Raw genomic sequence first — 27,116 nt, 5'->3', positions numbered from 1 at the left:
CCTGTAGACAGAAAACGTACTTCATTACTGGTTGCCAAATGTGGTTTTCAGTGTGGGTTCAGCAAGATCTGGGGCTTATCTCCACCATGAAAGGCCAGAAAGTTGTGTTCGAGGGTGGATGTATGCTGAAGCAAGGCACGCTGAGGGTGCTCTACCTCTGAACATGAGCGAGTGGCTGCGCAAGATTTTAAGTCACTTTAAATGTACCCTTTTAGCTGTTCCTGTTTAACTCTTCTGGATGTTCCTTGGTAAACGGCGGGTGCAGTAGCATCCTAAGCAACCTTCAGCTGTTACGGTTGTGTGCGGGGTGTAGCCCGTGAGACCTTGTCGGTGCTAAACCTTTGTCTTATACCGCAGCCGCTGGTGAAGGATTATGTAGGATGTCTCTTGCTCCCAGCGTTATGAACTGTAGCCCTGCTCCGTGCAGGGCACGTGGCTGTGTTCTCACTGCTCACGTGTCGTCTGTGGGGGCCCCGTCACTGCAGGCTCGGTTACGGCAGTCCCAGGCAGCGTCTCCAGGTGTCTCTAAGGTAGCCTTAGAGACATTAACAAAGCCTTGTCCTCTCACGAGGGCTGCGCAGAGTACAAATCCGCTGGGAATGTGGCTGCTGAAACACACCTGCCCAGGAGCAGGATTCCAGGGTTCCTGCTCCAGCCTCCTAACCCATCTGTATTTTGTTCTTTTTGCAGCATGATTGGGCTGATGCTGGGGACTTGCATTGCTTTCTACGTTGTCATTGGTGATTTGGGGTCCAACTTCTTTGCTCGGCTGCTTGGATTTCAGGTAAATAAATCCTCGCAGGATCACATCCACAGTGCAGACAGCGATCCCAATTCTTGCATCAAGCCGTGTGTGCCTTAGATACAGCAAAGAGCACCCTGCCTTAGTAGTGTGCTCAGCAGCCCACGAGGCGTTGTGGGGTCATCTTGTGGTGAGCTTTAATGGCATGCCTTGTGCTCAGAGCATTTAGCTCTACAAAGTCCTGGAAGCCCAGACATATGGTGAACAATCAGATGTATAAAACCTCCAATAAGGCACTTCCAACAAAGGAATTCTTTTTAACTTGGTCTCTATTCTGGAGCAGATTCCTGGAGGAGATGATGCTTCCTGTCTTAATTCCTGCCCCTAATGGGTAGTGACAGACAGTTCCTCTGTCCGAGCTCTCACCCCCTTGCAGCCCTCTAGTTCAAGAGGGATTTTTGTCCCGTCCCTTGCTGTTTTGGCGGCCCAAGTTACTGCACGCCTGCCTTCTCTTTAAGATAAAATAAGCTGTGTGATGAGCCCGGTGGTGGCGAGAGGTGCTCCTCATGGGCAGGAGGCTCTTGCTTCTCTTCCTGGAGAGCTGTGAGCAGCAGCACTTGGAGCGGGGAAGCGAAATGGACATGTGGAAGGATTTTTGGCAGGGCTGTTATCTGCTCCGCCTGATGCTGCTAAGCTCCGATTAAGGGACTGTGAAGTTAAAAAGATGTGTTGTGGCTGCAGCCAAATTAGGTATTAAATATTTCCCAGCATTTCAGAGTGTTCTGCTATAATAAATACCAATACAAGGTTTTGATTAATTTTCTGGATCAGAATTTTCAAGACTTCAATCTCTTGTTTCCCAAGTAAGTTTAGTTTTTATTTAATTGCATGGAAATACTTAAATAGCTTGTGCTGGAATAGCATTTAAACACCACCACCCCCCCCAAATACTTCCACTTCAGGATGGACCTGTCACGCACTGTGTAGAGCAACAGTGGCACCCAGTGACTGTATAAGCTAATCACAGAGCTAGCCAAAGAAATGCCAAGCTTTCAGCATCAAATCTTTAAATACGTACAGAAGCAGAATTTCACATTTGAAATCGATCCTGGCTTTGCATTGTTTCTTACTCGGGAAAAATTAACCACATCAGGGTTTGCTAATTTGGTGGGATGTTTTGCGTATCCTCCGTGCTCCAGTTCTTTATGCAGGTCCCTTTTCCAGGTGTCGGGCAGTTTCCGGATAGTCCTGCTCTTTGCTGTCTCCCTGTGCATTGTGCTTCCATTGAGCCTCCAGAGGAACATGATGGCCTCCATACAGTCATTCAGTGCCATGGCTCTCATCTTTTACACGGTGTTCATGTTCGTGGTGAGTATCGACGCTGGGAATGCTGTTTTCCTATTGTTTTAATCCAGATGTTCCCGCTGGGACAGCCTGCAGGTGCAGGCCTCAAGTTTAAAATGTCCTTCCTGATAATTAGTGCTGCTCGTGCCGGATATAATGAGGGATCTGGGTGCCTGTGCTCTTGAGCTGGTGGAGGTGGGGAGGTACAGACTGTAGAAACCGGCCAGTGGGTCTGCAAGCTATTACAAATGCTAGGCAGTGTGGTGGCACAAATAATGATAAATCACAAATCGAGTTGTGGTTTATTCTGCTCGTTGGTGTCTTATAATTTAGGGCTCTGAACTTTAAATCAAAGGATGGAAGATGTGGGGAAGAGTGCCTGGAAGCAGAAGGACTTTCATCATGCGTTAGTGTTTTGCCTTGAAAACCTCAATGCTTCTAATCTTATATTAATAGGGAGAAGGCAGTTCTTGTTAAGAACTCAAGCATGTACTTTGCGTGCTTTTTTTTGCAGCTGATGGTTAATGTCTTTCAGGCTGCAAGTAGTTTTATTTGTTAGACACCAGCACTTCTATTTTTGAGTGTTGAAAGCTTCGTAAAGTCTTAAGTCTGGTACCTGGCGTATACTTGTTCTTAGATATTTCTAGAAAAGTTTTTTTCTTTACTGAGGTGAATGGATTCTTGACCATGTAGATTAAGTAGGGTAAGCTGAGAGTTACCTAAAGCTGGCCCTGTTTGGCTTGGCCAAGCCCCGTCGTATAGCACCATTTACTGAGAGGTGGAGACTTTCACTTGCTTTTTAATGATTGCACATTTCACCTCATGGATGCTCATGTGGTTTGCTCATGGAGCCCCAGCCCTGTCTCCCACGTTTCAGGACTGGAAGAGCTGAAACAAAAGGAAGAAAAGGGAGGTGTGGAAATTCTTTCCACTTAACTTTTTTCAGGAGGTTGTGCTGGGTCACGCTGCTGAGCTTGCCTCTGTAAGGAGGCTGGAAAGTGTAAATGAGTGTTTTACAGAACTGCCGTGTCCCGGGAGCTGTGCCTTTAAGAAAACCACAACATTTCATGAGAGTTGGCTGCACTAAAACATAATCTCTGGGGATTAGAAAACCCCCATTCAGGCGATATTATAAACAGGCATTCAGACATATTTACCTTCTGTTTCCTGTGCAACCCAATGCCTGTCAATGGCAAAAGAGCTCCCCTGGCCTCGGCTGGGTGCCTCGCTCCCCCTGTTTTCGTGAAGTTTATCCTTGTCTTTGGTGAACTGGTGTTGTTAAATGGCTCTGGAGTAGCAGTGTGCAGGTGGGGTCCTGTTTTAGGAACCTTTGTTTCTCTCCATTGAACAGGATTCCCCAAGGCAAATGTTGCTTCCCGTTTGGATTTAAAAACGTGTTTAAAAAAGTGCAAAAGAAGTTGCTGGGAACAATAATTCTCCCAGTTCGATGTGTCAGTGGAAATTGTTCCACCCTGGTGCGTGCTATGATGGCTGATGGCATCAAACAAGGGGGGAATGTCATAGATCTTTTAAAATACACCCCAGGATCCTTGGTGGCAAGGGGCCTATGGAGGTTGCTGGGAGCGTTAATAAAATGTGTGGGTGGGGTGGGGAGGGGAGCTGGGGAATTTGACTAATAGAGATCGGGCTGTGGTAGGCAGCGTAAGCTGTTCCTCGCAGAGCTGCCACGCGCTGCCTTTTATCCCAGCACTGGCATTACCACTGCCATGAAGTTGTTTTGGGTTGGATCATAACCCCTTTTCTTTCTCTTGGCTACAGATTGTGCTGTCATCCTTCAAGCACGGCCTCTTCAGCGGGCAGTGGCTGCAGCGAGTTAGTTACACTCGTTGGGAGGGCATTTTTCGCTGCATCCCCATCTTTGGCATGTCTTTTGCCTGTCAGTCGTAAGTACCTGCCATTCCCACTTCTGGCAGTTGTGGTGCGCAATGAGTTTTTGTGAGGGCAGAGGGTCATGAGGATCTGCAAGGGAGAGATACCATCTGGTTTCCTATTTTATTTTAATCAAAATATTTTACAGCCCACTGAAGTACAGCATCTCATTCGGTTGTGACCCTTTTGCTACCTGGATGGGGGAGGGAGTTATATTTCACTTGGGAGTTATTGTACTTGAGCAACACAAGATCATTTGGGCCAAACAGATCCTCAGTGTAATGCACATTACTTCTGGTACAGCTGCAGAAGTGATGAATTTCCCCCGTTTCTTGAAGGGAATGATTTAGTACCAGGAAAGGGAGCGGGGCTGTGTTGCCTAATGGCCGTAGGGCCCCCTGCAGGGTAGTGTACACTCGCGGCTGCTCTTTGCTTCCCCCAGTTTCTTCGAGAATACTCAGAAGATCGCACAGTCGTTGACTTTGGAGAGTTGTTTGCGCATTTCCCGTTACCTGCTTTTAATGAGGGTTTCCATTGGCACGTGGAAAGACGTGATGGCAGACCAGGCTATCTTCCCATTTCTAGCAGCATTACCTTCTGCACCAAAATGGCAAGTGAGCCATACGTGCCTGGCCAGAATAGTAACAGACTTTAAATAGAAGTGTAAATCCAAATGTGGACACGGAAAAGACCATCCTCGTTTGGAAGGCTGGCAGAGTCGGGCTTTCCCCCCTGTAGTTCTAGCAAATGGGTAGCATGCCAACAGTAAATGAATGTGACAGATAAAATTTGTTCAGACTGCTGTGTTTACACCCACACGCAAGATCCAAATCATCATTTTCCACTTATCGGCTCTCTTGGCAGCTCGGTTCCTACCCGAACATGCTCCAGTCTTGCTGTTTAATGTCTCCTTTACAATTGGCGAAGGGAATTGTAGTCTTTTACAGCTTTACATTGTTAACATTTTAGAGTTTTTTAAATTCCATTTTTTTTTCTTATGGTAGCCACGCAGTACCCAGCACAATTTTTCTGGGAGTTGGAAATGCAGGGAAATCATTTGGTCGGGACCAGCGTGCACGTACCTAAATATAGGCTCCATTACAGCACTTACGTGGCAAGCCAAACCTAAAGCTATGTGTTTTTTCCAAGCATCAGGGCCATACGCTGTCCCCAGCCCAGCCAATCTTTATAAGCTTGTTATTCTCAGCTAGGTAGGCTTAATTTTGCTAACCTCTGAATCACCTTTTTAAAAAATAAATAATTCTAACATAAAGCAGAACTCCTTTTCCTTCAGCACATAAATGCAGCATACAGTAAGGACAAATAAATGCACTATTATTCAAGCTTGAAAAACTTGACCCTGCTTTACTTCTGAGTTCAATACCCTTCGCTCTTTAAAAGCTATCCTGTTGTTGCTGAAGTTGCAAAGTAGGTCACTCCTCTACAGTTATGTAGTGTGGAAATTTGCTGTGGAGCTGAGAGCTGGGAGTGCGAGGACTCCAGGGTTACCTCTGCTGCAGCCTCCTTGCGAGACCTTGGTCAAATCACCGAACCCTCTAATTAAAGAGGAGTCAGTAGAGCTTTCCAGGAGAAAACTTCTAATTTGTGGCGATGGCTCTTCTGGTGCAGATGGATGCAAAAATGCTGGAATCACAGGGATAATAAAAGTCAGGATGTTGTTCATTGCCTCTGTGAGCATCAGTTCTCTGCAGGCTGAGTTAGTACCATGCTCAGAGAGCCTGGACAAGGTGGTCCCTACAGTGACGGTGAAGAACAGATACTCCGAGGTAGCTCTGGCCATCTCTGAAGCAAGGCTGCTTTCTCCGAGGCTGCTCTTAATGCTTGTGCTGACTTGCCTGCTCTCTGCTCAGGAGGAACCATCTGCTTGTGCCCTCTTTGAGGTGCAGCGTAACAGATAATGCAGGGAAGGTTCCCTGATCCTTCACTGGCCTTCAGTGCAGTCATTTTGCTTAAAAATAAACCCTGGGCTTGTCAGGACGTGCTGCCTGTTGCATGCTTCTTGTCCTCTTACTGTGCCTTGAGAAGTGGCGATGGTCAGGAGGGCCCAGCAGCCTGTTGTTGCGTGGTTTGAGGGACACTGTGCTGGTCCTCCAAACCCAAGTTGACCAAACGGGTGCTGTTAGGTGATCGCAGGAGGCCTGGGTGCAGCTGGACTTTGCATGGCACTTTTCCCCGTGTCACTGCTGTTGCTCCTGCGCTGAGATGAGCCTGGCCTGGCCGTGCCATCCCCACACTGCAGAGTCTCTCTGCTTCCCCCCTTTCTTCTCCTTCCTGGGCCTGGATGTTTGGCTGGCCCCCTTCCCCTCGTGGGGCTGAAGTCTGGGACGTAGTCGGTTAATCTAGCAGAGGTCGCTGCGTTGAGGGCAGGGAGGAATCCGAAATGGAGAGACTCCTGGGGAAGCTGGTCTCCTCGCTCCCTGCTGGTAAACGGCTGTCATGGTGCCGCATTCACAGACCCCGTGCGTCTCACGGGTTCCCGCAAGCCGACGTGCTCAGTTTCCTTTGTGCAGAACTGTTTGACGTTAAGGGATTAAGGGTTAAGGATTTTTCTGCTTGGCCTCAGCTTGACACACTTTCTGTTAATGGCTTTGTGCCCACTGGAGCTGGGGATATCCCCTCCCCATCTAACTGGATGCTCCCCCCGCTTCTCGTGAGAGTTACTTCAGTAACATGAAGCCAGGATGTAGCCACTTGAATTAAAGTAACAAGAGGTTAATGAGTTGCTAAAATATGCACCTGATGTCAAAAAGTGCGTTCCACATGCTTTCCAGGTCTGTAAATACCCCAAATCCTACGTAATTGGTGCTCCCAGCTTTCTATGAACTGAGCTCTAGCAGCAGTGCTGAAATATGGCAGGCGCTGCATTTAGTTTTGTTTGTTTAACTTTTCTTTCAGACAGTGCGATGCTCTAACCTTCTTCCTGCTTTTACTCTGTAAACACTGCGTTGCTTTAATTATCAGCATAGAGAGCTCCAAGAACAATAATCTCCAATGCGCTGCCTGGCCTGGTGCCACTGGTGTTTCACTGGAACAAACGGTCATTCATTTTGCAACACTTTTGAACCAAAATGTTTACATCACACGTTTAGCTCCACGTGGTGGGGTGGGGAGAGCAGGAATATTTTTGCAACACTTAAAGTTATGAGTGTTCTGAAATCTCTTGGCATTAGCAATATAAATTCTGGAATAGCAGCGAGTGTTTATGCTCCATAGGGGGAAGGTGTCAGGGATTCTTTGCTGCTGGGCTGAGGCAGGGAACGTGCTGGAGTTGGGTTTTTCTCTCTCTCTGCAGAAGGTTTCCTTAAATAATTTACCCTTTTCTACAGGCAGGTCTTGCCTACCTATGATAGCTTGGATGAGCCGTCTGTTAAAATCATGAGCTCCATATTTGCTTCTTCCCTAAACGTGGTCACCACCTTTTACATTACGGTAAGAAACTTCCCCTTCTCTTTCCTTGCCAGAAGTCACGCTCTGGAGGGGCAACAGGGATGATGATTTATTTTCAGTTGGGGCTGTTTTCTGCTTATCTGTATTTATTCTGAAAGGTAAGTCATTTTGCTGAAAGGAAAATTAGATGGGAGGTGATGAACCGAACAGTGCAGGAGGCATTTGGAGAGCCCAGATTTTCAGAGTGGCACATTTCCTTGGGCGGAGGCACAGTGGAGACCCAGCTCTTCCATGTGCATCAGCCTGCGCTCTGCCTTCCAGGGCCCAGCCTGGAGCTGGAGATGTCCCCCCAGAGTTTAGGAGAGCTTCTTTCAGCCTGTTGCCATTGGAAAGACGTGAAGGAAGTTATGCCTCATAAAGCACCAGTTAATAAAACCGAGTTAATAATTCCTGAGAAGAGCCTGCCCTTGTGAGCTAGGCTGCTGCGGGGAATCGTTACTGCCCCTCCTTCATCAGAGGAGGCCCGTCCATGGGCCTGGCAGCAAGCAGGGCGTCACTGCTCTGTGTCACGGGCAGCGGCAGCGTTCCGTCGCTGCAAAGTCCTCCGTGAAAGCCCCCTGTATTTAGTGAGAAACTTGCCTCTGCTTTTAGGAAGGTCCCACCATTCGTTAACTGCCCGTCCCAACTTCTGGGGGTGCCGCAGCTGGGGCTGCTGGCGGGTTGCCTGTGGAGGTGGCCCCACATTCCCTCCTTGGCTGGCTGGTCCGAACTCATGGGAGGTCGCTGACCTCCGCCCTTTTGTAAAGAGCAGATATGAATGTGCTTTGGAGTCAAACCCCATCCGCTCACCTCCCCTCCTGCCGGACAGGTGGGCTTCTTTGGCTACGTGAGTTACACTGAAGCCATTGCTGGCAACGTCCTAATGAACTTCCCTTCCAACCTTGTGACGGAGATGATTCGAGTGGGATTCATGATGTCGGTAGCTGTGGGGTTTCCGATGATGATTCTCCCGTGCAGACAGGCGCTGAACACCCTTCTCTTTGAGCAGCAGGTAAGATCCTCTTGTGTGGCCAGGAGCAGCTGGCTGCCTTGGTGTGCGCTTTTGAAACTTGCTTTTTGAAGGGCTACTGTGACTCTTTGGCTTCTGCTGCTGGCTGCCAACCTGGGCTACGAACGTGCCTTGGTTCTGTGAGACTGTTGACAACTGCATATTTCTGACTTGGGGTAGGTCCTCACTGTCCAGAGGGACAAACCCTCAACTGACAGTGAAATCCTAAGTGCCTGCTGTGTGGTAACAGTGCAGCAGGAGGCCCGTGGCAGCCTGTAAATCCTGCCCTGCAGATTAATCTCTGGTACTTTGAGGTTCTTGTCGTGTCTGCAGAGGAATTTTGTGGGCAGAAGTGCTGGAGTTGCGAGCCTGAAGCCCGCTATTGCTCTGCTGCGCCCCAAATCCTGTGGCTGCTACTTCCCTGCTCCGCTGGGGCTTTCGGCTCTCACGCGGAAGTGTTACACAGTTCAGAGCCGAGGTGGTTCTCCCCCTCAGAAAGGGAGAAATGTGCTTTTGGAAACAGAGGAGCCTCCTTATTTCCTGCTCCTCCAGCTGGCATCCTTTTGCTGGCCAACTCGATCTTGCTTTGCATTTAGCTCAAGCTTCTGTTCCTGGCCTCGGAGCCCAGCCCAGCCTCATTTCTTCTTGCTTCTGTATTTGCCTGCTCATTTCTGCTCTTTTATTATTATTCTCACCCTTGCACCTTGGTCAGTAGCCCCCTGAGCAGCCTTCTCCCCTCGGGGTTCAGATGTCCCCTTCCTCCAGTGCCTCCCCTGGCAGTTTGGTGCCGGTCTGGTGCAGAAGCATGCGGTGGAATACAGCCCTCTCCCACACGTTCACCTTTCCCAGGGTCAGATCTTCAGACAGCCTTTGTGACTATAGTTGGTCTGTCTGATTTAGACTGTAAGTCCCTTGTGGCAGTAGCGTGTTCTCCTCTGTGTATTGTACGGCACTAAGCATGCCGATGGTATTCAGTAAATAACAGTAAGAGATTGTGGGAATGTTCTGAAGCCTTTGTGTATCTGCATAAATAGAAACCTCTTAGGGCAGGAAATAAAACTTGAGCAATTTATAGCTCTAAATCCTGCCACTTCTGCCTGTGAGAAGCCCCCGGCTCTTTTCTCACGTTAGGAGGGCCTGAGGATGGGGGAAGACGATCAGTGAAAGCCAGCGGGTGCAAACGAGTAAGCGCTGGAAGCGTTTGGGAAGGCCTTGGTTCTCGCCTACGCTCTGCTTGTCACTTTTTGGGCTCTGAACCTGTCACTTTGCTTTCCTCTCCCATCTGCGCAGCCAGGAGAGTGGGGACCCACTGGTTCTCCAGGGCATGTGGGTTCGCTGGGTCCTCTGCTTCCCGCACCTCCTGCTTGGAGGGTGGGGATGGGATGGGAAATGGAGGCCATCTCTGGAGGAAACCCTCCAGTATCAGCAGCTTCTCAGCAGCACCGATCATCCTCTCTGCTGTCCAGCCGGGGTGTCTTCCGTCAAGTCGGAGGAGCTGGTACGCGTGTTGTAACGCGGTGGGAATAGCCCTGCTCCTGGCGGTGTTAGGGGACACCTTGCCATAGCAAAACCAGAGCTCTTCTCCCTGTGACCGTTCTCCCTCCTGCCTTCTCAGCTGTGCCTCTTTCTCATGCCCTTGGCCTTGGGGCTGCTCGCTGAGGCTGGGCGGCTGCAGCACTGGCCCAGGGACGGGGATACAGCTGTACAGTTCACATTTGGGGCAGGATGGAAACGGCAGCTTTGGCTCCGTGCCCCCGTCACTCTTGTTTTGAAGGTTCAAATGCAGTTGCATATTAAAACTGCTCAACCAGTAACTGCCCCCCCTAACTGCCCCAGTGGAGACCATAGCATGGAGGTGACGAAGCTGCTGGGGTAATTGCTTAGGGACTGCATGGGTGTGATGTGGGGGCTAAACTCATTCTCCCCCTTTCTCTTCCAGCAAAAAGACGGCACCTTCGCTGCTGGGGGTTATATGCCCCCGCTTCGGTTCAAAGCCCTGACGCTCGCTGTTGTGTTTGGAACCATGGTAGGAGGCATCATGATCCCGAACGGTGAGTGAGGAGTTGGGGGCGTTGCTTGGCTCTTTTCTCTGGGCTCTTTATTTGCTTTTCTGGGCGGGATGGCCAGGCCCACTGGGCTCGCGCCCCAGCCTGCCCGGGGGCTCAGACAGCTGCCATGTGCTGCTGCTCTGGCTGTCCTGGAAGGGGATTTTGATGACTTCTCTTCTTCTTCTTCTTCTTTGCCAGTGGAAACAGTCCTGGGCCTGACAGGTGCTACCATGGGAAGCCTCATTTGTTTTATCTGCCCGGCTCTTATTTACAAGAAGATCCACAAGAATGCACTTTGTTCACAGGTCAGTGCTGATGCTGCTTGACATCCCCCTAAGCCCTCTGCAGAGCCTGGGAGCATAGTTAATGTGGCTGCAGCGGAGAAACTGCTCAGCACCTTCTCCAGCCTCCCCCTCCAGTCTGCCCAGTACAGGTGGGAGCTGTTCTGGTTGGCTGCTCAGAGTAGCATCGCTTATGGGCATGCAGACAGTAGCAGAGGAGGTGCTGGCCCAGTGCATGGCCTGCCCCGTGCTGGAACACCAGCTCTTTTTGTCCCTCCAGCAGCAAGTGAAGCATTCATTTGGTGCATAAAATGCTGCTTCCAGTCAGCCTCCTGGTGGGCTTCAGGTTCTGTATCCGTAGAATGGGAAATCCAGGCAGCCTATAAAACCTTAACGGGCCTTACATCCCAACCTGCCTGGGCTGGGTAAAATAAACAGGGTTTCTCAGCGATGTGGTTCTTGCTGCTGACCCTCAGCTTTCTGGTTTCAACCAAAATAATAATAAAAAGGAACACACACATAGAGGTGTTGCTTCAGGAATTGATTTTTAAAAAATTGGGGTCGTTCAGAGGCTGTTAGAAGTTTAGCTTTTCCCTTTGCTCCAGTTTGAATTGGCCTCCTCGGGGACTGAAGCAAAGTGGCTCTTTGCTGGGCTTGATCTCTCTGATTCTGAAAATACTGTGCTTTTGTGGGGCTGAAATTAACATGTTTTGGTTTTTTCTGACAATAACTTAATCCACTGCCTTTTAGCAAGCCTCTGCCCCAGAATTACCAGTCACGACAGTGCTGGGCTGGGAATTTCAGCAAACTGCAGAGTCAGCAGGGGGAGAGCACGACATTTTTGTGGGTCCTACAGAACTAATGGCTTTTTCTGTGTTTAATGACTTGTGGGTTTGCAAACGTACATGAAGTTTTTAAGCAGGGTGTATTTTTTTTTTCTTTCTCCATGCTTTCCCTGACACAAGGAAATAGTCCAACTTTCCAGCTTTCACTCTGAATTCTGACACTTTGGTCCTAACTTCTTTGACTGAAACCCCAAGCAGGAGTCTGAATGCCAGCCTGGATTTTTCAGGGAAACAAAGAGCACTTTCAAGAATTGCTTTCTATTCCGCCTGAGCCAGAACGTTTCTCTGCAGTGCCTTGAAACTGCGCTTAGGATGTGCTGAGCTCCTAGACTGGCTGCCCAGAGGCGACTGTCAGCTGCCTGGGTTGAACACTGGGGCCCTCACAATGCTTGATGTGAAACGCTGGTCACAAGGCTGGTGAAGATGTTTGTCCTGCAGAAATCCCCACAAAGGAATAAGGGCTTATCTAAAGCATCAGCCCCCAGGTTACCCTGGCATTTCAAGGGGCTGGTAGCAAGCTGTCCAGCCTTCTCTTGAATGATCCATCGCCTGTCAAGTTTGCATACTTGCTTTGACCGATGCTCTGAAGCACTGCAGCAAGGGCACACCTGCCTTCAGAAACGCGCTAGGCTGCAGAGCACCTCCCCACCTCCACTCTGGAGCCAAATTCTGGTCCCACCCTCTCCTCGTTCCTCCAGGTCCTCTGCAAAGACTCATTTATTCTTTCCCTGAAGCTCCGTCTTTGGTCTCCTCCTTCATTCCTGCTTTCTTTGATCAGGCGCTCCACTCCATCAAAATATGCTCCTGTGAAAAGTGGCAGTCAAGGGGGAGAAGGAGCCAGCCCTGGGCATAGCTATCCCTCCCCGCTTTTCCCTGTCTAAACAATGTATGCTTATGTTCTCCCTCCCTCCATCATCTTTAGCTTTCTTCCAAAGCAGCAGACCATCTCAACGCCAGCTCTTATGCTTGTCTGAATTATCTCGATTCTTGCAGTGCTGCTGCTGAGACCTGGCTGCTTTCATTGGGCCACCTCTGGCACCCAGCAAAGTCCCGTGTCAGGCAGCGTGTGAGGCTGGCGAGGTAGGAATTTTAGATTTACTGAGCTGGGAAGACGGTGCAAGCTGAGGCTACAAAACAGGGAAGTTGCATTAAAAGTGGTGAAGAGGGTTCCAGGGGAGGAATATGGGCACACCCAGATGTTCGCTGGCCAGCAAAAAGCATGGGCAGCTTCTGCCAGTGAGTTGTTAATTATCGCAGCCGCTGGTCAGCCGGCTGGGGGGTGGCTTGGTTGAAAGGCTTGCTGTGTTGGAAGGACGATCAGGTAACAGAGCAGTTAAAAAGCTTGAAGTCAGGCATGCAGAGCTGTGAATGAACTGAGGAGAACGTTCCCTTTCTTGTGGTTAAGCATCAAGTGTGTTCCTGTAAAGGTGTGGGTCTGTGTCCTGCTGCCCTCCGGGAGCCTTGAGCGGGGGGGGGGGGGGGGGGGGGACACGACGGGGGACAGAGCGAGGTTTGGCAGAGTGCTGCTGAAGGTCGCGTTAAGGTCTGTAAACAGAGTGTTTAACTTCTAACAGGAAGGTGTTGGCTTCCCAGTGTTGACACAAGCCTGTCTGAGAGGCCCCTCCTAGGGAGGCCGGGGTTGCTGTTGTCCTAGTTGGGGAAGAGGAGCTGTGGAGAGGCTGCTCGGGGTCAGGAAATAACCCCTCGGTCTCGCTCCTGTGCAGATGGAAAAGAGATTCCCCTCTGCCCTCCCCTGGTAGCGCAGCGGCCAAAACACCTTCACCGTAGGCGTTTTCGGTCAGTACAGCCCTTCAAACACAGCATCTCTGTCGTAGCGCAGCAGAGGAACCCGGCAGTGACCGGGGCTCTGCATTCCTTTGCCGTGACTCTGTCCCTCCAAACGCTCGGTGTCCAAAACAGCAGTTTGGAGGATGTCGTCACTCTGCACAAATGCAGTTTTTTTTGCTTCCCGCTGATGGCTCAGGCGTGGTTAGAGGAGATGGTCTGAGCTAATGACACTTCTGTACAAAGTTCGAGTTATCTTCTGGGAGGAAGGACGGCCGAGGGAAAGCGACCAGCAGAGGAAACGGCCACATAAACTTCCTCTCCTGAATTCCCGTCCGTGCTTGGAGCGCTCCTCTCGGGAGACAGGCCCTTGCCTTGCTGACCTGCCTGTTGGAGGAGGCTGCAGCCAGAGGGGTTTGCACCTCCTCTTGCCATGTCCGCGTTGAGAGGTGCTTCGGGAGTAGGGTCTCTGCTCTCAGCGAACCCTTTCCTGTGGGACCAGGCACTGGCCTATAACTGCTCTGCAGTGTTGTCCCTCTCCTTGCTCCAGGTTCTCAGCTCTTCAGCGGGATGCTTTGGGGGTCGGTGGCTCCTCTGCCTGTGTTTGGTTCCTCAAGCCATCAGGTCCTTGCACCCCACGTTCCTCTTCCTTCAATTGCCAGATTAGCCCTGGTGGTCCCTTGAGTACAAACTGCCTGGTTTTCCGTGTCATAAGTATCTCTGTGGAATTAAGCCAAATTGTGGACCTCTTTATTCTGGTCTTCAGCTCCTGATGGGGTAGGTGAGGAGAAGGTGTGCTGATGGGGGGAAGCTGAAGGTGAGGGACGGCTGCTGGTTCCTGGACAGCCCAGCCTGTCTTTGACTGCCACGTGTGCCCGTACCCGCTGCACTGGGAAGCTCACAGATGAACTCCAAATGTTAAACATCCAAAGGGGTTTGAATCTAAGGCATTCAAGCCTGTGGTTCCCCACTAAGATAAGAAACAACAAAAATCCTTCTAAAACATTTAGTGTTTTCAGCCGTTTCCTACAGTCCCCTTCTCTCCCACGTTGCTCCTAGTTCCTGTGGCACCAGAATAGATCCTCTTTGTGGAAACGCTCTTCCTCTCTGCTGTTGTTTCTGGAAGATGCCAGAACAGCCTTCCAGTCGCAAAGTGCCTTTCTGCCGGGGCTGTGGATTGTGTGAGGGGAGGAAGTGGACGAGCCCCAAGCCGAGGGCAGCAGCGGCAGGGACCTGCTGACTCTGCTTTTGGCCCGAGCAGGATGGCAGGATATCTGCTCTTTGTGCACCCCCACAGCAAGGCAGAGAGCAGATTTTACTTCTGTTTCCTTTGCAACGTCTCTAAGGTCTGGCCTCTGCTCCCTGGCCACGCTGCTCGTCCCTTGTCCAGAGCTGCTTCACATCCCGCCAACCTTTTCCTTCTGAAGGCGTCTGTCTGTCTGCAGGGGTGTGCTGAGAACGGGGTCTCCTGGGCCTGAGGCTCTGACCGCCCTGGCCCATGTTTCTGGGCGATCTCCCTCAGCACAAGGAAGGAGAGGAAAACGTTAGCCTCTCCTCCTTCCCCTGGGGGTGCCAACGTTGTAGCTTCTCCTTTCAGTTTCACTTCTCCCCTTTATTTTCAGTTTTCTCCCTCCAGCAGCTCCCAGTGGTAGCAGTGGTCCCCTGTAGCCATTCCTGTTTTTTTCTCACACTGAGTAGCATCCTTTTGTTGTGCTTTTTGTGAATTGGGATGTAAACGCTGCAGGGTAAGGATTCTGGGGCAAGAGGAGGAATCCTGCAGGACGTGGTCCTCTGGTGAGCTGGTGTCACGGCCCAAGCCAGAATCACCGGTACTCTGGGTCTTGCACCTCTCTGCAAAGGGGCCAGGCAGCTTGTGTGGTTCCTACTGGACAGCAACAAGATCATGTACCAAAGCAGCTCTTTCCCTTTGCAGATTGAGGCTTTTTTTACGATTGCCTCGTGAAGTGTGCATAGTGCGTTGTTCTTGTTAGACGTGTGGTGGAAAAAGCCGTGTCCTCTCCCCAGCAGCCTGCAGTCAGCACGCACGCAGCAGGAGCGGGGATGGGAACTGGCAAAAAGCAGAGGAGAATCATAGAATCACTAAGGCTGGCAAGGACCTCTGAGATCAAGTCCAACCGTTAACCTAACTGCCAGGTCCACCTCTAAACCATGTCCCTAAGCACCACATCCACACATTTTTTGAACACTTCCAGGGACTGTGATTGCACTGCTTCCCTGGGCAGTCTGTTCCAATGCCTGACCACCCTCTCCATGAAGAAATTTTTCCTAATATCTAATCTAAATCTCCCCTGGCACAACTTGAGGCCATTTCTTCTTGTCCTGTTGCTTGCTACCTGGCAGAAGAGACCGACCCCCACCTGGCTACAGCCTCCTTTCAGGTAGTCGTAGAGAGCGATGATGTCTCCCCTCAGCCTCCTCTTCTCCAAACTAAACAACCCCAGCTCCCTCAGCCGCTCCTCATAAGACTCGTGAGAACCAGCAGCGTGCTGCCTGCAAGCTCCGAGTGTCGCGCAGGGCGGCCACAGAGTGCAAAGAAAAGATGCAGTCTGCAGCGCTGTCTTGGATCTTTTGCTGCCATATGCAGAGCTGCAGAAATAAGCCAAATCCCGGGTGTTTCAGAGAGCAGAATGTATTTCAAAAGAAAAAGAGGGGGGGAATTCCTGCATCAGAAATACCAATTTTCTGCAACGTCAGCTTCCCAGCATTGTAGAGGTGTTTTCTGTTTTGCGTATGATGGTTCCTGTTGCTTCTGTGGTCTGTTGTGAAAAGGAGTTTGCAGGGAGACCCGAGTTTCTAGCAGAGGGTGCTGCTTCTTTGCCTGCTTCCTTCAGCACAAACTCTTGCAGGCTTTCTCCTACCAGTCGTTCACGGTGCCGTTGACGCGTTGACATGCGAGCCAGGTTCCATGAGAAGCCCTTACTGTGACAACCGCAATGATTAACTAGGTAAAAATAATACATTAGAGTTTAATTAAATCTCCCCAGTCAGTGTTGCCGGCCAGCAATCCATCCGCTTGACTCTTTGAACTGGTACCGCTCTCGTCTGGAGGCGCGGCAGGCGTTTGGCAGCCCTGACACCGAACACGGCAGACGTTCTTCTGCCCCTGTTGCCATTGCGCATCATCTTGCTTGTCCTTCTCAAGTTACCCTGTGAATTGCTAGCGCTCCCAGAGATTTTTTTTTTTTTTCTGCAGTCAAAGGCAGAGAGATTTTATTCTTCCTTAAGGCTCGTGTGAAATTAGATCAACTTATCATTAGATAACAAGCTGTAGAAATGTTCACCTTCTTCTTTTTGAGTTAGAGAAATTCGTAGAGCCCTTCCCTCTACAGGATCCAGATTCTGTCTTTCTGTTTTTATTCTGTTTGGTCCCAGCTTTCTGGAAATCAGTGAGGATTCTTATCAGCTTCTTGAGCACTGGCCAGCAGGACTTGTGTGCGGACACCTTATTCTTGCTCTCAAAAATAAGAACTTTTAAACATCTCCCTAAAACCTTTCTAGGCTGTAAACAGGTCGGGCACCTCTGTTCTCAGCCAGACCTTGATTTCATGGTGTTCTAATGTAGCTGCTGGACTCCTGTCTGCCACATGCATTTTTCTGTCCTTACAGCTTGTCCACTTGCTTTTGAGCCCTTCTGACATAGGAGTTGCCTTTTCAAGAGCTTCCAGCATCTGAAACTCTCATTCGTGTGTCTCCAAATACAAACCTCAGCCAAAATCTACTGTTTTTTCTTTTTCACCTCTTACATTTCTCTCCTCTTCTCTTGCTCTTATTGACATGTGTAATTGCACTGAGCTTTGAATTGTTTGGAGACACTGTTTGCATGAAGAGTGCTGCACAGAGCGGTCCCATTTGTTTTGCTGTGCTAACTGAAGCTCTGGCACGTTGTACAGATTATACTGTGGATTGGCCTGGGAATACTGGTTATTAGTACGTATACCACCTTGTCTGCAACGGAGGACGCCCCTGTGAAGACAGAAGTGGTGGCCTTGGAGCACCTGGATGGAGAGGAGAACAGAATTGACCAGGATTCAGTCAAAATCCCAGGTATGTGTCTGCTTGAGTTGTGCTTCCCACCCCTGCTCCCAGCTCCACCTCTTTACAAAAAAAAGACATTTTATTTAAGAAGTGTGGTGGAAGCAGGGTCTTTTCCAGACAGCTCTGTGCATCTTCACAGAATCCTGGGGACTTTTCCCAAGAAAGGCTGCAGTTTTGCCTTCTGGAAAAGCCTGGAGCGAGCTCCCGTGGTACCTTGTGGAAGCTGTTCTTTTGGGAAGGGAAAGGGTGCAGGGGCTGGGGTCCCCTGTAAGGACAGAGCACGGGTCTCCCCGTTCGGGGTGGTAAATGCAGCTCTGTGAGCACAGCCCAGCGATGGCTCCGCGCTGGCCACCTGTATGAGGGGTGTGAGTGGCCAAACAGGGCTGCTTTCACCATTTCTGCCAGCGCATTGTCCGCGGTTCCAATAACAAGCCATTCATTGCACTCAAAGGTATGTAAATTTATGGGCGCTGACTTTTTTTAGTTGTGAGGATATAAATTTGGATTCGGTTTTAGCTCTGACAAAGCCTGTGATTATGCCTCAGCTTTGTTTACTGGTTCACGTTATTTATTATTTGTTTACTGTGGCCGTTGATAGAATTACGGCCGATCCCTCCCTTCCCCAGCTGCAGGCTTGCCTTGCAAGGCCATCGCTAGCAGGTGTCGCCTGACCCTGCGCTGCCCCTCATCTGTGGCTGTGTCCTGTTTCTTTATTTTATTTTTGTTTGGTTCTGCTCGTGTTTTTTTTTTTTTTTTGTTCTTCGGGGAGCCTTGAAATATCCTCACAGAGATTGAGAACGGAAGCGAGAAAGGGGCTGTCTCTTCTGGAGATTATCCTCCCTCCTGGTTGTTGGCTGCGCTCCTGCCGAGCAGCTTTGAGTGTCTCCGAGACACCGGTGCTGCCGCTGATAACATTCACTCCTGGGTTGCTCCGTCCCTGGCAGCGGTGAGGTTTTATGTGTTTGTGCTCACGGTTCACCCGAGGCGTGCGTGCCTTCTCAGGCACTAGGATGCCCGTGAACTCTGAGCAAAAGATGCTCTCAATCCCTTAATCGTGCACACTCAGCAGGGCTGGGAGGAGGGATGCAATTGAATTCTTCCGTCTTGGTTAATTTTGGAGCAGTAATGGCCAAAGAACAGCTGCTCGTTTCAGGAGGAGTCGCTAATGACACGTGTTCTTGTGACTGGGAAAATAAAAAAAGTCCCATAAAAGATGGTGTCCGCTGGAGTTTGCTAAATCTCTTCTCCACTTCTCCGTGTGAGCCGGGGTGGCAGAGCAGGACGCCTGCATCTAATCATCACGGAGCGCAGCGACTCCTCGGTCGCCCTGCCGTACCTACCGCGTGTGCCCAGAGCTCGTCGGCATTAGCCCTTATTGCGTGGTGCTTGCTGCTGGATTAAATAATCCTACCTGGGAGGAAGGCAGTTTTAGTGCTCTTGGTTTGTAAACTTCCCAGGGAGGAGCTGTGCAGCTCCTAACGCGCTGACGAGCGTCTGCCCGGGGAAGGCTCAGCTGCCCTCCGAGTCCAGCGTGGTCCCTTTCGTAGCGGGGGGCTGCTGGCTCTGCCCCGGGGAGCGGAGCCTGGCCTGGGTGCTCTGTCCCCTGGGAGGAGGAAGCAGGATGGGGCCGGGGGAGATGGAGTTGGGCAGAGGAAGGGGGACAGGGACCTTGCAGGGCGGACGGCGCTGGGGGAGCGGCGGCAGATGGACGCGAGGCCGCCCTGGGAGAGCGACGGTCCCTCTCCGCCGCCGCGAACCGCCCCGTGCCTTGGATCCGTGCCTCCCTGTGCCTCCGCAGGATGTCGGCTTGACTAGCAATGAGAGGCATTAAATGGTGCCCTTTTTCCCCCTCGCCGCTCCCCCCTCGTCCTCGCCGGCTTGTTTTGCAGAGGCAGGAGCCCGCAGCCTGGAAAACACTGCAGCAGCTGCATCCTGTCATTCAAGGGGCGCGCAGGATGCTGGCCGCCCCGCATCACCTGGGTGCCCTCCTCAGTGCACATCTGGTTCGTATTCCTCGCACGGGGCTTTAGCAGAAACACACGGCTTCTCCCTGGGTACCAGCGGTGGGTGCTCGGCCCTTCCCGGGGCGGAAGGTGCCTCCGTGCCCCTTCCCTGTGCCCCCCCAGCCGGGAGCTGCCTGGCCGAGGCAAACCTGGGGGCTGCGCGGGGCCTTTTCCCAGTCCTGCCTTCACCGTCTGACTTTTGCCTGTCAGCATGCGAGAGGAGTTTTATTGGCCTCTTTGATGTTGTGGAGACCAGAACTGTACAGACTTTCATTAAAACCCTGCCCCGTGGGCCCTGGGATTATGAATATTAGAACATTGCCCTTTTATGTGAACACGTATTGACCAGCGAACTCTGAATAGTGTTTTTACTAACGACACCCAAGTGCCCATTACAGCCCCTGCCTGTATTGCTTGAGGTTTACTGTCAGCAGCTCTTCGGGAAAGGTATAAAACCCCTTTCAGAAACGTTCTGCCGCTCCATGCAGCGTGTGCGCGTATGTTAAAAGGTTGCTAAGCTGCCTATGAAAGCTCATGAAGGCAATTATCCATTTAAAAAAAAAAAAAAAAGCTAATTAGGCAATTTCTCTCTGTATTTGAAAGCACCCTAGAGGGTCTCATGGGGTGGATTAAGATTTTGTAATATTTTTCAGCTCCTTACTTGATCATTGCTGCTTCGTTTTCCTCCTCTGGTGTTGTGCAATATTGGGTAACAAAGACCTGATTCACTCTCCTTATGCAAGAGCACCCTTTCCCCGGCGCTCCGGGGAGCCCGCGTGCTCGGGACCCTTCTCCATCCATCCCACATGTCCTCCTGGATGCGGTGATCTGCGTTATACGGACTTGGGCGAAACTCGGCTCTGCGTTTGGCTTCTCCCTGGCTGCTGGTGCGTAGCGGGGCACGATGCCGAGGGCTTCTCCATCCCTGCGCTGCATCTGCGCGTTTGGCCCCCCAAAAAAAAGACCTGCCTGGCCGCAGGCTGCGTCCCCGCCGGCGTTATTAGCCAGAGCAGCCCTGAACATGTGTGAAACGTGGATTATGCACAGCTCCTAATAGCTGCAGGAACAGCTTGACTCTGCTGCAGCTCTCCCTGGTGCTTTGTGCGAGCGAGCTTTTAATAGTGCCTGTGACACAGAAAAGGAACTATCAGCCTCTTGTAATTTGGGTTCGTTTTTACTGCTGGTGCGTCAGGAGACAACTGTGAACTAATTTCAGTGATGCCATTCGATAACCTTGTGAAATCTGTAACCGTTTCAGGGGGAGGGGGGCTGCGCGGGGCTCCCCGGGCAGGGCTTGTCCCTGCCCTGCTCGGGGGTGCGGGGCTGCTCGCCACGTTTGAGGGCAGCGGTTTCCCCCCGTCCCTCTGCCCCGCTCGTTCTTCTTCATTTTCCTTAGCACGAGCTCGTGGATCTTACTCTCTTTCACTGCGCTGAAGCGATTTAAGCTGGAGCTGGACCAGCGCAAGCAGATCCTGAACCCCGTGTCCCTCATCAGCCCTCAGCCGATGCTCCGGGCATTGCTCAGCCGCACGGAGAGGGTGGCATCTCCTCGAAGTCCCTGTGCTGTCCCTGGGGCTCCCGGTCCCTTTGCCTGATTCCCCTTGGCTCAGGGGGAGCGCAGCCGGGTCCGTCTTGCTGCCTCTGCCGAGAGCAGGGTGTGTGGACGCAGCTTTCGGCTAGGGTCATTGCTGTGGTGGACGAGAGCGATAGGAAAACCATGTGAGGAGGGATTTAATGCCTTTCTGGGACCATTGCTACTATCCGAACCAGGAGCCTGGGGGCTGGGGGGAAGGGAAGCTTTTTAGGTTGCTAATCATGAAATTTTATTGCAGCCTAGAGAGGCTGTTGGCAAACCACAACACATAGGCGCGCGCACGCACGCACACACACAAATCAGTTGCAGAAAGCCCTGGTTTCCCTTCGCCGCCCCGTAAGCGTGAGCGGAGCTGCTGAAGAGCATCAGGAGCTGGGGCGGCTCGGCAGGACCCGCCGGCAGCAGGGGCTGCGCCGAGGCAAAGCAAACCCTCCCGGTGCCGCCTCACGCCCAGGTCCTGTCGTTGTAAGCCAAAAAGCTTTTACAGCCTCTCAGCCCTTGCCTGTAAAGTCCAACGCCACTCATAAAACATTAAGAGGCGCAGCATTACTGTAACGCTCTCCAAAGGGACCTGGAGGGCGACTAGACAGTTAGAGCGATTATTACACATCCTGAGCAAAATTGTTCTCTGCAAACCACATATAGCCCCTTATAGATTTCCATGCAGCGTGAGCGGTCGTTAATTCACGCCCTGATGATGAACTTAATTTTGTTTCCTGCTGAGCAAATGACGGCTTAGAGGCAACTTTGTCTTATTATGGCATGGAGACTTTTATTTTTGTTTGTGTTTTGTTTGTGTTTTGGTCTTTTCTTGCATTGTTTGCAGAACCCCGAACATGCGGCTGCCTCTTGATTTACGATTGACGTTTCTCCCAGCAGTGGGGCCTCCCCCAGCCCCTCGGTCGTGTCCTTGACCCACGGGGGGGTTTCACCTGCTGCAGGGTCCTCTGGCCAAACCCTGCCGTGCACGCAGGGGTAGTTCTGGTTTTAACTCCTCCATTTCCCACTTGTATGGAAAGTGTCCCCCTGTCTCCCCCCTTCCTTTTTATGTCCCCTCTCGAACATCGTCTTGCTGCACGGCTGCCTCGCGTTGTCATTCCCTTCTGCCGTGGGAACGGCTCTGCCTGCGTTGCGGTTCTCTGGATCCTCCAGTTTCAGATGCGCCGCAGTCTTCTCCAAATGCAGCCATCTCCCGGCTTCATGAACCAATTAACGAAAAACTTTCCTCCAATAGAGTAAATAATTTTTTGCTGCGAGGCCAGAATTTAGCTGGGAACATCCGCAGCCGTGCTGAGCGCTCCCCTCCCCGGCCTCAGCCTCCTGCTTCCCAGGGCCCCCTTCCAGGGCTGGGCACTGGTTCCTGCAGTCCATTTTTTCCTGAAAGGAGGAGTGTCCTGCCGTGACTTGCTGAACCCTGGGAAGTCCCTCAATGGAGAGAGGGACCCTTGGGTACCAGACTCGAATTTCTCAGAAAATCTGAGGTCTTTTCTCCTCCCACCGTTGTTCCCGAACCAAAACAACTTTGAAAGCCGGCCAGCCCTGGCGCACGTCCCTTCAACTGGGTGCGGAGCTCTGGGCCAGAGAGTCCAGGTTTCTGGAGAGATGCTGGGTCCTTCTGGCACGGATCCCTCTGGGCCAGGATTTTGTACTTATTTTGGGGTTTTTTTTGTGTGCTTTTTTTTTTTTTTTTGTCCCCCAACTTGGGTAAGGCCCACGCAGCTGAAGTTGTGGCAATCTCTTCTTTCCCATGAGTTCATCTTGTAATAAATCACACCAGCCCTGCGGAGGGGGAGGAGAAAATTGAAAGATGTTTATAGAATTAATTCCCCAAAGGAAATCGCATGGGGGAGGGCAAATGGGGGGAAGAGTTGGGAATTTTTTTTTGTTACAGAAGATAGATTTTTTTTTTTTCAGAGTTTTTTTTGATGGAAAAAAATCTGCAGAACAACTTCAGTGCTGGGAAACAATTAGATTTCTTCCTCTGCTGCTCTTCTAAGGAAGACTTCACTCCCTCTTCGTGCTGTGTGGGTTGTCTTCTGCCACCCTGGGGTTGGAAGGGACTGTTCCCATCCCGTAGGACGCGCCACGAATTCCACGTGGTTACTCCAGCGCTGAACCCTGTAACTGGTCTGACTGGGAGGCGTCTTCCAGAACCATCCCACCTCTTCGAGGCAGAGATGGGGAGAGTCCCCTGTCTCCCTCGGGAGTTTCCCCTAATGCCCGTTTAATTGCGCTCCTCAAAACTTCGTGCCTTCTGCAGGGTCGCACAGCTCTCCTCCCTCCCTCCCGCCCGTCCTTGTGGCGTTCAAAGGGCTGGGGAAGCGCTCGTGCACAAAAAGGAGGAAAAAATAAAAATAGCGAGAGGTTTTGAGCTACTTTGCGGCATGCAGCCAGCGCAGGTGGGACCAGGAGGGTGATGGGGGGCTGCAGCCAGACCCCTCCTGGGTTTCTCCCAGTGCTTGGGGTGGTCCAATGTGGGGGAGCCAGGAGGATGCTACCATCTGCCGGCGCGGGCTCGCAGCAGCAGCCGGCTCTGTCCCGGCCCTGCCTCGCTTCTCGGCCTGGGCTTCTCTGCAGGCAGCTCCATAAAAAGCCTCTGTAGGGAAAACAAACAGGCGACCCCAGAACAAAAGCCCCAACCCTTCCGTACTGACGCTGGAGGGGAAAATATCTGCTCGGCTTGTGTTGGTAAAGGGGGTCGCAGCACACAAAGCAATTGCCTCGATCCTGCTGGTGGACTGACAGCGCAGCCGTGCGTAACCTCGTGCAATTAACTGTCCTGCGTTTGCAGACCAGAACCCGGCAGTAGAGGAGGCGGAGGATGACCGCGATAAACCGAAGCTGCTGGATGAGAAGGAGGAGATGGAACAGCCACAAATCAAGGTGCCCATGGAGGTACCCAAGAGAGAGGAGGAGAGAGGAAAGCTGGAGGAGAAAGTGCAGCTTGACCGTCCCGATCAAGGTAACGAGGAACCTGGGGAAAGGGTGCCAGTTTTGGAGCTGGGAGGCGTACGTTGCAGGACTATTTCAGATAAAGATCCTGACTTCTGCTTGTTACCTTGTAGACTGAAGGTGATTTAGTATTTGATGCTCTCGAGGCTCGTTAGGAATGCAGCCTCCTGATGAGAAAGCAAAGACAGGGCTGAAAAAGGGCAGCAGGTAGCTGGGTGCTGGGTGTGCCGTGAACCTGCTGCCTGTTCCTTTCTCCCACCAGTCTCAAGCCCCCTAACCCTTGCCTGTCCTTCGCCCCAGGGATTGCCCTGCCCGTGGGGGAAGCGCATCGCCACGAGCCACCCGTCCCGCATGACGAAGTGGTCGTGGACATGGGGCGAGAGCGGGAGGAATCTGATGAGAACAAGCTTGCGCCCGGAGGAGCCAACGATCGTCTGCTCAAGCCAGCACTGGAGGAGCCCGCCGCGCTGAATCCCCAGAAAGAGGCACTTGGCCCGAAACAAGGGAAGGAAGTGATCGCTGAGAACCAACTGCGGGGAGGGACTGACGAGCCCGTTAAGAATCCGAAGAACGTCCTGGAGGTGATCGTGCAGCAGGATGGCAGGCCGCCATACAAAGAGCTGGAGCCAGACAAACAAGTGCTGGAAGCCAAGGCGCAAGCTGGCGTGCCGGACGGTGAGAAGAAAGCTGAGGCTGCAGGTGACAGGGAGAAATCAAAGCTCCAGCTCCCCAGGAAAGCAGAGGAGGCTGCGAAGTCCATGGAGAAGGAAGGCAACCCTGGTAAGCTCCCTCCATGGCGGCTCATCTGAACAAACTCTCCTCTTGGCCTGTAATCCGCCCTGGCGACTGGGCAGTTTGGTTATTCCTACCTACATCCCAGTGTTTCCTTTTTAATTTCATGAGATTAGCATGTGAGCATGCACAGCCCCTTCAGCAGCTGTTGGGGAAAAGGAGGAATCTGGTGGCTTTGACAGCTACTATAATATCTGTCAAACAGTTGTTTGCTAGCCTGCTAAATGTCAGGTGCCATGCTGTTCCTGTGCGTCTCTGAACTCACTGGGGACACGGAGCCGGGAGATCTTGACAGGTAACACATTGCTAAGTGCCCGTCTAAAAGCTAGTTAGAACCATTCTTGCATTTTAATTGGCTGAGGTAGTTAGCGCTGGCTTGCTGCCATGAGTCTATAAGATTGTTAAATATTTTTTTTTATTACTTCCCTTGCAGTCATCGGGTTGAATGTAAACTGTGCCGGCTTAGGCAGGGAGGGACAACACGATGTGGAGTCATTTTAGAGAACATCTGCTGCTGGAGCGTCCTTGTTGACTGCAAAGGTCTGTCGATCTGTTTGTCCATAGGTGAAAAGCAGGAGCTGCCCCTCCCGGACAGAGCGGATCAGCTGGAGCCGAGGGAGACCCGAAACACTGAGGAGAAGCAACAGGAGAACGCGGGGAGCAAGCTGGAGGGTGAGTGTGCATCTCTGGGGTGTGCGGGGAAGGGAAGGCGCTGAGGTCCCCCCGGCAGCTGGGGCTGCGAGTGCAGGATTTCTCTCTGCAGGAGGACTGTGCCAGCCAGCGCTGTTCTTGGCTCCTGCCAGCACATAGCTTTAGGCCGTAGTCACCTCCGCGACGGCAGCAATTAGTGCCTGTCTCCAGCGGGCTCATGCCTCTGGCGCAGGCCGGCTGTTCCACGGTGCGGCCCCTGGCAGGGCCGCTCGAGGACGTGAGTCGCGCTGGCACCCGGGCCCGGCTGCTCCCCGGCTTTGGCGGCTCGAGCGCAGGCGGTGCTGCCCTGGTGAGAGCATGACCGGAGTGAAACCGCTTGGCTTGGGCAAAACGGAGGGACACAGCAGCATAGTGGGGAGCTGGGCGGGTATCGCCCTACAACCTCGCAGCATGGGGCAGACGCAGGCTTTAGCGCACGGGGAGACCTGGGCACGTGGCCGTGCAGGGGAGCGGGGGCAAAGCCCCGTCTGCTCCTTCCATGGAGCCTCGGTGCTGGTACTGTGCGGTGAGCCCTTCCTCAGGCTGAGTTCGCTGCCTTCGACCTCTGCCTTGCGAGAGGGGTTGGAGCCTGAGCTCGGACTCGCAGCCTGCGCGTGCTGTGGTCCTGCGGCTCTTTGCCTCCATGCCACCCCTCGGTGCTCTGGTCCAAGGTGATGGGCATTTGGTCTGATGAGCAATGGCAGCATGCAGGCTGGGGAGCGTATCGCCCTCCTCTTTGTTTGGTGGTTACATCTTGGTTTTCTAATTATTTTCTTTCCGTTCTGCATTGCAATGGGACTTTAAAAACTGAGCATAAAAAGCTAGTGGCAGGTATGGACTATAAGGACTCTTCATATTTCAAGAAGGATGAAGGGCCATGAGTTTCCATGGGGTTTTCCATCTCAGTCTGTGTGGGACTTGCCGGGGACGCTCTCCCATGAGGATGTCACCAAAAGGTGCTCTGGGCTTGTTCTGCTCCTCTGCCCAGAGCTGAGCGTCGTACCCGGAGGCTAGGAGAGGGTGGAAGGGGTGAAAAGGCATCGCCGGAGCGAGGTGGTGGGCGCGTAGCTCCGCGGATGCTCTCTGCAAACAGCTGCCTCACTGGGACCGTTGTTGAGTGCTCCGGTTGTAGCTGCCCTGGGCCATGTGAACTCAAGTACTTCCATTTTATAATTAAGATGTCTTTTATGAAGAGTGCCTGTTAAAATCCAGCCAAAGCACCGGCTGAGGCCTGCTTTCCCCACGATCAAAGGAGGAGCCGGGAGATAGCAATGCCTTTTGTTTGTGTGGAAGAGGTGTGCTGCACAAATACAAGAGTTGCATGTGTTTGCAGAGCTCTCAGTGAGAAACGCTTTGATTTGGCATTAAACCTTTGCCTGCTGTGTGTTCAACCCAAGCATTCCCATGCCGAGCTGGGACCTGGCAGGCTTGGAGAGTGAGATAGTAGAAATGACTTCTGTTTTCATTGTTTATTCTGAGAAAAGTGCGAAAAATAAACAGATCTCGAGAAGTCAATTGCTCTCTTGAAACCACCGAATTCCCCCTCGCAGCCCAGCTTTCTGTAAATGGAGTGGAAGGGGAATTCCAGGGGCCCTCAGCTAATAGCACCATAACGTGAACTGGAAATATTTCTCTGTA

At 51.9% G+C, this 27,116-nt stretch overlaps 1 protein-coding gene across 2 annotated transcripts in view; it reads left to right on the top strand.

Moving 5' to 3' along the window:
• The window catches only part of SLC38A10 (solute carrier family 38 member 10), a 39,018-nt gene that overhangs the window by 6,478 nt on the left and 5,424 nt on the right, over positions 1–27,116 (top strand). The window contains exons 4-15 of one of the 2 annotated variants that reach the window (XM_087750940.1): positions 691–784; positions 1,967–2,110; positions 3,866–3,990; positions 7,324–7,426; positions 8,253–8,435; positions 10,372–10,483; positions 10,679–10,785; positions 17,303–17,453; positions 19,301–19,450; positions 23,836–24,006; positions 24,297–24,776; positions 25,353–25,460. In XM_087750940.1, coding sequence (XP_087607066.1) covers positions 691–784; positions 1,967–2,110; positions 3,866–3,990; positions 7,324–7,426; positions 8,253–8,435; positions 10,372–10,483; positions 10,679–10,785; positions 17,303–17,453; positions 19,301–19,450; positions 23,836–24,006; positions 24,297–24,776; positions 25,353–25,460 — 1,928 coding nt within the window. Of the gene's footprint in view, positions 1–690; positions 785–1,966; positions 2,111–3,865; positions 3,991–7,323; positions 7,427–8,252; positions 8,436–10,371; positions 10,484–10,678; positions 10,786–17,302; positions 17,457–19,300; positions 19,451–23,835; positions 24,007–24,296; positions 24,777–25,352; positions 25,461–27,116 lie in introns of both variants that reach the window. The other variant, XM_087750939.1, reaches the window with a different exon arrangement.

This window comes from Nipponia nippon, unplaced genomic scaffold (assembly GCF_047370975.1).
Source record: "Nipponia nippon isolate SJK-2023a ecotype South Korea unplaced genomic scaffold, ASM4737097v1 scaffold_14, whole genome shotgun sequence".
NCBI classification, from domain to species: Eukaryota; Metazoa; Chordata; class Aves; order Pelecaniformes; family Threskiornithidae; genus Nipponia; species Nipponia nippon.
The sequence above is the reverse complement of the archived record's forward strand: the minus strand, read 5'-3'. Positions and strand labels throughout refer to the sequence as shown.